The 8,142-nt window shown below is 57.8% G+C and overlaps 1 protein-coding gene across 1 annotated transcript; it reads left to right on the top strand.

Annotated features, from left to right (window-relative positions):
• The first annotated feature begins 626 nt into the window (after positions 1-626).
• On the top strand, positions 627-5,704 carry Efnb3 (ephrin B3). Its single transcript, XM_051167467.1, has 5 exons — positions 627-1,263; positions 3,413-3,705; positions 3,906-3,998; positions 4,111-4,215; positions 4,648-5,704. Exons 1-5 carry the CDS (start codon positions 1,142-1,144, stop codon positions 5,055-5,057), a joined length of 1,023 nt encoding a protein of 340 aa, XP_051023424.1. The 5' UTR covers positions 627-1,141; the 3' UTR covers positions 5,058-5,704.
• The last annotated feature ends 2,438 nt before the right edge of the window (positions 5,705-8,142 follow it).

The raw sequence follows: 8,142 nt of genomic DNA, 5'->3' as shown, positions 1-8,142 counted from the left end.
CCTGTGGATTGCAGCTTTGGGGTTGTAGGTACCCCCTTTTCTCTCCCAGTCTCCCTTCTCAGCATGGTCACCTACGAAGGGCCAAAATTTACTCCTGGTCTCTTTGCCTAAACCGCAGAAAACAGCAAAGGGTCAGAGAAGCCGTGACAAAGGAAGCCAGGAACCAGGGAGTTGAGCAGCCTACGCTGTGTTTGCAGTTTCCCCTGAACTCCCCGTGTGACCTTGGGCAAGTCACGGGGTCCTCTCTCAACCTGGGCAGCTCTGCCCCCTCCCGCTTCCCGCAGGTAGCCCGTCAACTTAGCCATACTTTGTGAAGTGCCTAGCCCTTCAAGGTTACCATCATCGTCCCCAGGCTGCTCAGGAGCCGGGGTGGTGTTTTTGGAATGAAGGGGGAACAGGCTGCGGGAGCAAAGGGGGAAGGTTTTTTTCGGGGTGGCGAGGGCAAGAGCCTTTCCGGATGCTAGCTAGCGAGGAAGATTCCAACCGCTTGGGCAAGGAGGAACGCCAGCAGAAACTCAGCCAGAGAGACGGACACTGCGAGAGACAAAGGGGGCGTGAGAGACCGCGCCGGGCAGCGAGGCGGGGTGGCGGGCGGACGGGAGGTGCGCGAGGTGAGGGAGGTGTGGGGGGCGTGGGCCGCGGGATGCGACGCCCGCTCCGACTGAGCTCCAGCTCCGGTTTTTCCCTCCACCATGCTCTCCCCCTCCCCGCCTCTCCTTTAACTCCCCCCTCCTGGGCTCGGGACTGGTTTCCTCCCTTAGCCCGCTGCCCTCAATCCCGGCGAGGCTGGGGCTCTAGCTCGGTGTCCCCCTTCCTCGCTGCCTTGCCCGGCGCCCCATGCCGCCCCCGCCCGGCCCTCGGCTCCCCGTGTCCCCCACGTAGCCGGGCGCACAAATCTCGAGGTGCTGCGCGTGGGCCGGGGGAGCGTAGGGCGCCTGCAGACGGCCCCTGCAAGGGTTCTTGTGGGGCTGAGCGCTCTGGAGCCGGGGGACGCAGGCACAGCAGAAAAGAGGGTCCTTGTGGGAGCTGGGGGTGATTCGCCACCCACCGGGGTGACTGGGGCTTCACAGCGCGGTAGCCACCCCTGGGGGTGAGAGACTTTGGGGGAGTTGGTGCCCCGCCCCCAGGCCTTGGTAGGGTCATGGGGGCCCCCCATTTTGGGGCAGGGGGTGTGCAAGTCAGGGCCCTGCTGCTGCTAGGTTTTGTGGGGCTGGTGTCTGGACTGAGCCTGGAGCCTGTCTACTGGAACTCGGCGAATAAGAGGTGAGTGGCCTGGGACTGGGGAGACTCCAGTCCCGGTGGGTAAGGGGTTTGGAAGCTTTAAGACTTCAGGGCTTGGGTTCTGGGCTGGTAGGAGGCTGGCGGAAGATGCTGTGGCACTGAGGTGAGGTGACAGGTTACAAGACTGAGGAATGATCTTAGGAGGCAGACTCTGAGCCTCACAGAGCTGCCTGGATGTGGGTGGTTGACACCGTGTGTCAGGAGTTGGGAGGACCTTAAAGGGGCAAAGATAAAAAAGTTCACGGGCAGCGAGAGGGCAGTGGAGTAACTGTTTGGATCTGGAGCAGACCTGTGTCATCTGGGTTGAAGGGAGCCTGGCTAATGTCAGCTCTCAGGAGAGAGGTGCTGACTGTGTGCTGCTGAGGCACGGAGGGGAAGGGCAGGGACGCCTAGCTCCCAGAAGGTGTCGGTGTTGGAGATGAGATGGAAAGAGGTTCGGTCTGGGGCTGTAGAACAGCCCACCCAAGGTTCCTTCACTGTCAGCCTGTGTTCCAACTCGTGTTCACAGCCCGAGAGCTAGAGAACCTTTGACTGAACAACTTGTTAGCTAGAATGTGTCCCCCTGTGTTCCTGGTTTGGAGGGTCCCCTTCAAGCCTCTCCCCTCAGCTCTTGCCACTGGACTCCTGAGGATGCCCTCTCCTGTCATCTTGGCTGCAAACTCTCCCATCAGGGGCTCTGTTCCCGGGCATGCTTGTTTTGTGTTGAAAAGAGGCCAAGGGTCAGTCACAGAGGGCTGGCAGAGCCCATGAGAGGTCATCCACCGTTCTTGCCTCAGTGGCAGTTTCCATTCCTATCACCTCAGGAGTTCTGTGTCTCAGAAACTTCCTACTTCCCTGGGGTAGGTGAGAATTCATCAGGCTCCTGCTTGGTCTTAATTCAACTCTGCAGTTTGTAGCGCAGTGACTTTAGGCATGTCACTTAACCTCTGAGTTTGTATCTTCAGCCCTTACAGCGGTTATGAGGATCGGGCGCAAGGTATTTGGACATATTACGTACTCAGGAGAGGAGAGGTAGGATGGGCTTTTTGTTTTGTTTTTGGCTTTTGCTTCCTGGCCTCCCTGCCCTGTCCCAATTCAGGTTAATCAGCCCCCCCTCCACACCCCCTGCATCTTGTTGGGGATAACCTCAGGCTCTCCCCACTTGCTAACAACTCCTGGCTGCCGTTTTGAGCAGCAGGTGTAGCTTGCGGATATAAATTGGGCTCTCCTGATAGGGTTGAGACAAGGCGTTAGGGCATTCCAAGGCTCTTTGGGATGCTGGGTGGGAGGTGGTCATTTGGAGTCTGGAAAGATGCTGCCGGGTCAACAGTCTTCTAGGACCCAGTTTCAACTCTGGATGCACAGGCAGGGCTTGCAGTGGTGGGCAAGTTGTGGCTGTGCCGGGCCCATGGGTTCCTTGGCTAAGTGGCCAAAGGGGTGCTGCTGGGTTGTGTCAGCTGTGGTGACAGAAGTCAACTACTTCAACTCCAAAGCCGGAGACCACTTTCCTCAGGAAGTTTAGGCCCCAAGGTAGACTGCAGGAAGCAGAATGATTTGGGGAGGGGGGTCAGCCCCTATACTTTGGTTCTTATCAGCCCCATTTTGGTCAATGCCAAACTAGCATTTTGCCTCCTGTGTCATTAACTGGCTAACTTGGGAAACTGGTCTGATCAGCCAACACCGCCCCCCCCCCCAACCTTGCCCCTTTTGCCCTGAAGTTCAGTGGTGGCCTGGAGGAAGGGGAGGTTCCACCCCCATGGTTGACTGCCATGGAATAGTGAAATCACCTGGGAGGGGTAGGCTGTGTGGTTCCAGAGAGGCCAGCTCCTTGGTAACTGGCATCCTGTTGCCGTGGCAACGGCACCGGTGATGGAGCGGGAGATGGCAGTGTGCATGTGGTGAGGGCGGGCTGAAGAGTGCATTTGGGCACACCAAGGGGCAGGAGACCTCTGAGCCTGGCTTCCTGCTGCTTCTGATGTGAGCTTGCAGAGCCCTTGGTGCCCGCTCTTGCTGAACACAGGACTCAAACAAAGGCACGGACTGGGCGGGAGCGAAGAATTGCTGGCCCAGAGCGCTGGAGCTGGGAGAGGGAAAGCTTTGGGCACCACACCCCTAACACATCTCTTCCCTGCCTACCTTGTCTTGCCCCTAGGTTCCAGGCCGAGGGTGGATACGTGCTTTACCCTCAGATTGGGGACCGGCTAGATCTCCTTTGCCCCCGGGCCCGGCCTCCTGGCCCGCACTCCTCTCCCAGTTATGAGTTCTACAAACTGTACCTAGTAGGGGGTGCCCAGGGTCGGCGTTGTGAGGCACCCCCCGCCCCGAATCTCCTGCTCACGTGCGACCGGCCGGACCTGGACCTCCGCTTCACCATCAAGTTCCAGGAATACAGCCCTAATCTCTGGGGCCACGAGTTCCGATCCCACCATGACTACTACATAATCGGTACTGCCAGGCCGAGGGCGGAGGCAGATAGGATATCCCTGGGATGGAGGGTGAGGAAGGGAGGACCACCAGAATCCACCATGATGCTTTCAGTAGTGTTGTCCCCCCCCCACACACACACACACTCCACCCGAGCATGGGAGCAAGGGAGCGGCCAGACCCTGGCGTGCTGACTTCCTGTCCTGTGTTCTTATTTCCAGCCACTTCCGATGGGACCCGGGAAGGCCTGGAGAGCTTGCAGGGAGGCGTGTGCCTAACCAGAGGCATGAAGGTGCTTCTGCGAGTGGGACAGAGTGAGTGGGGCCAGGGGACACTCGCTAGGAGCCGAGGGGAGGGCTAGATACTACATTGCAAGTTAGGGACAGTTGTCTCAGCTCGTCTCCTTTGCGTCTTCCCCATCTTCAGGTCCCCGAGGAGGAGCTGCACCCCGAAAACCTGTGTCTGAAGTGCCCTTGGAGAGAGACCGAGGGGTGCCTCACAGCCTGGAGCCTGGGAAGGACAGCACACCAGGTAGGAACCAGAAGAAGCCAGTCACTGCCTCCTCAGCTCTCAGGCCCCAGCTGCCCTGCCTTCACCCTCGCCAGCCCTCCCTCTCCCGGTTTTTTTTTTTGGGGGGGGGGTGATACAGGAAAGAGGAGAAGAGAGGATGGGAGGGTGGGGGGGGGGAGTGGAAGCCATATGAGGAAAAGACTCAATTAGAACTAATTAGCCAAGTCAATGCTTCAATCAGCGCTGTCAGAGAAGCGGGGAGGGCTCCATGGCAGGGAGCTGTGGGCTGGACACCTGGATTTGGATCTGGGGCCTTGCGGGGGAGGGGAGTGTTGGGTGCCTAAGGACCTGCTGGGGAAGCCCATGGGGACCCCCCAGGGCTGGGTGCATCCCATATCCAGATGGTTCCTTCAGCCCCTCCCCCTCTTTCCTCCTTCACCCCTTCCCTGCCAGGTGACCCCAACAGCAATGCAACCTCCCGGGGTGCTGAAGGCCCCCTGCCCCCTCCCAGCATGCCCGCGGTAGCTGGGGCAGCAGGGGGGCTGGCGCTGCTCTTGCTGGGCGTGGCAGGGGCTGGGGGTGCCATGTGTTGGCGGAGACGGCGGGCCAAGCCTTCGGAGAGTCGCCACCCTGGTCCTGGCTCCTTTGGGAGGGGAGGGTCTCTGGGCCTGGGTGGTGGAGGGGGGATGGGACCTCGGGAGGCTGAGCCTGGGGAGCTAGGAATAGCCCTGAGGGGTGGTGGGGCTGCAGATCCCCCCTTTTGCCCCCACTATGAAAAGGTGAGTGGCGACTATGGGCATCCTGTGTACATTGTGCAGGATGGGCCCCCCCAGAGCCCCCCAAACATCTACTACAAGGTATGAGGGTCCCTCCCACCTGGCTCTCCTCGATCCAGCCGTCCATGGGGTGCTCCTCCACTTTTATTCATGGTACGAGGGACACCTGCGCCATAACCTTGGCCCCCTTTGCCCCACCAGCTCCTTGGTTCCGCCTGGATATAGCCCTCATCTCCAATTTTAGGATCCCTTAAGAACGACGACACCTCTTCCTGCCCTCGCCCACCCTCGTTTGGCTGTGGGCACTCCTCTGTCTCTGCCTCTTAGGGAAGGGGGCACAGGCTCAGCCTCCTTTAATCATGAAACAGGTGTCCTTGTTTCCCCACACACACAGAGAGCAGGGGTGGGGACAGTCTGTCTTTTGGTTGGCGCCCCTTTCTGTCTCTCACTGTTTTTCTCCTCTATCTCTTATTCTCTCTCTCTCCTGTCTCTAGGTCTGTTCTCTTCCTCCTCCCTAGCCTCCTCCTCCTCCTCTTCCTCCTCCTCACATCTCCTTTTACCCTCCCAGCTTCTTGTCCTTCCTGTGCCTCTCATGTATCTCCTGGGTTGCGGCATCAAATTATCTCTCCCATCCTCGACTCTTGGCCCTTTTCAATTTTTCATACCAACTGCTCCCCTCAGTCTGCCAAATGTGGGGACTTTTGGGGGGGAAGATTCTGGCACTCTACCCGCCCCCCAGCTCTTGGCATGGGCACAGGGCCTCTTTCCCTGCCATTTGGGGTGGTTACCCAATCACAACCACTGCCACGAGAAGAAGTGTCCTGTTGTGTCCAGTGGCTGACAGCAAGATTTGAACCAGAGCAGGCATTACGGACTAGACCTGATGCAGGATGGGCATCAGACAGGAAGTGACCCGCTCCAGACAGGAAGTGACCAGGCCTGGACAGAAATGGCCTGGGAAGTTGGCAGAAGCAGAGCAGCAGGAACTGGAAGTGCCTTCATCCAGGACAGGAAGTTGCACACTTCTGAAATAAGGAAGTGCTCTGGCTGGAATTCCAAGTGGCTTAGTCTGGGGACGGGGTGGGGGGGGGGGTGGGCGGGAAGTGGATGGTTCTTACCCTGTGGAGAAAGGGGGCAGCAGGAACTTCCTGTTTTAGGAGGAAGCTGGAACTCACCACTGTGAGAGGACAGATGTGGACTGAGAATTGTCTTAGTGTTCAGTGGCACTTCCCAAGGATCTCCTTTCCCTTGTGCTCTGTGCGGTTTTTTAGGACAGCTAAGATGGCTGCCGCCTGCTGTGGCAAGCCCAATTTGTCTTGTTCTCCCCTGACTGTCTCCTGGTATAATCCCTGTTTATGAGCAGGACTACCCCCAAGAACCCACATGTTTTCCCTCAGTAACCAGACGCCCATCTCCTCCATCTCATGCTCCCTTCAGATCCAACACAGCACCCTTCTTAGCGACCAGGAGGTGGCCGGCTGGCTGACTGGTCTCGCTGATGGCAGTTGTTAGCGCTGGTTGCTGTTTCCATAGTGACAAAGCCTATACCTCTTTCTTGCTCTCTAGTGCACAATGGATTGTTGCCTCAGTTTCCTCCCAGCTCAGTTTTCTTAGGATCAGAACTGCCCTTAGGCACCAAGTTGGCCACCTCAATCACCAGCCAAGACGGTTGCTTCGGTTGCTTCGTCCACCGGAGGTCTAGCCACCTCTCTGGCGCTCTAGTTCCCGCCTCCTTCCAGGGAACAGGAAATTGATACTGCCAGTGGGGGGAGGTGGCAGGGTGTGGCCGTCACCTCAATAGTTTTACTGTAAAAGGGAAATTTGAACAACAACAACAAGAGGAAAAAAAAAAAAGCAGGAAAAAAATAAAAATAAAAAACTTTAAAAGTTGACAAGAAGGCTGGAGACTGACTGGACATGAATCTAGGGGGCGCCGGAATGGTTTTTCTAGCTGCGGGTGGGTCTGGGGAAAGAGACCGCGGCTTGGAGTGGTGAGGTGGGATGTTTATGGAGAGAGAATCATGGCTCAGAAGGCCAAACGGCAACCACCTGTAGAGAGGGCCTGTGAAACACTCAGTGACATGTGCCGATCCTGTCAACACGTCGGGGTAGTGAGGAACATGCTAAGCCAAAGCATGTGGGGGAGACGAACAGTCACCATTAGCAGCTCTGTGGCGATGATAACGTGACCTTCTGTGAAGGTCTGTCCCCTGCCACCCTTCGCCAAGGTACTTCTGACTTGGGGAGTTTTGCTCTTGGGAACAGTGCGTCCGAAGGGATAGAGCTGATCAGACAATCTTAGAAGACCCCGGGGCATCAAGTGTGTCTGCTACATACCCGTACCCCAGCCTCTTCTTCCCCAAAAGCCCAGGTGCCCCCCCCCCCAGGCTCAACCCCATTCTCCAGCCACAAAAGCTGCCATCAGGGACGTCACCGGAGCGAGTCTGCGGGGTCACAACCTCTGCCCTAGCTGCCCTCCTCTGATTTAAGGTTCCCTCCCACTGTCTCCCATCTGCCTGGAGGTCAAGGGGTCCCCCTTCTCCTCTGTTTCCTGAGACCCCCCCCTACCCATCTCAGCAGGATGCCCGGGTCCTCGAGGTATAAAGGAGGGGTGTTGAAAACTGGGAGACCAGGTACTGGGGTGTGTGGAATTTCCTCTTGCCTTCTGAGGCCACAATGGAGCTGCCCAAAGTGGGGAGGCTCAAGGGGGTTGAAAGGGCTGGTCCCTGGCCCTTAGTGGGGGTTGGTTGTCTTGGAAACATCCCCTTCTCTACACAATGGGAAGCCCCCCTCAGCCTCCCGCGTGGATGGAGCCGACAGCCCCATCTCTGGCTATCAGCCTCAGGGACTTGGCAACCGTCACTATGGTAACACAGAGCCCAGCAACAGGGCCCACTGAGAAAGGGAGGGGTCCAAGACTGGGGCAGGGCTGTGAGTGTGAGGGCACAAGGGCTCTGAGAGTCCCCTTGACATATACATCCAGAGGTACAGGTGGATACAAGAGGGGAGAGAAATGGAGATAAATAGTCTCCCTGTGACAAACACATCACCAAAGCAGCCAGGACATCACATCGTAACAGGCTGAGAGACAGGAAGACACCTGGGGACAGATGCACAGCTGGGGAGAGAAACCACATACTGCACAGCCCCTGGGACACACCCCCTCTGAGCA

The sequence above is a fragment of the Acomys russatus genome, chromosome 25 (assembly GCF_903995435.1).
Source record: "Acomys russatus chromosome 25, mAcoRus1.1, whole genome shotgun sequence".
Taxonomy (NCBI): Eukaryota; Metazoa; Chordata; class Mammalia; order Rodentia; family Muridae; genus Acomys; species Acomys russatus.
This window is presented reverse-complemented; position numbering and strand designations above follow the sequence as displayed.

Coding starts and splice junctions, on each gene's coding strand:
- Efnb3 (XM_051167467.1), top strand. CDS start 1,142: ATGGGGGCCCCCCATTTTGGGGCAGGGGGTGTGCAAGTCAGGGCCCTG. Junction 1,264..3,412: donor TGGAACTCGGCGAATAAGAG/GTGAGTGGCCTG, acceptor TCTTGCCCCTAG/GTTCCAGGCCGAGGGTGGAT. Junction 3,999..4,110: donor GCTTCTGCGAGTGGGACAGA/GTGAGTGGGGCC, acceptor CCCCATCTTCAG/GTCCCCGAGGAGGAGCTGCA.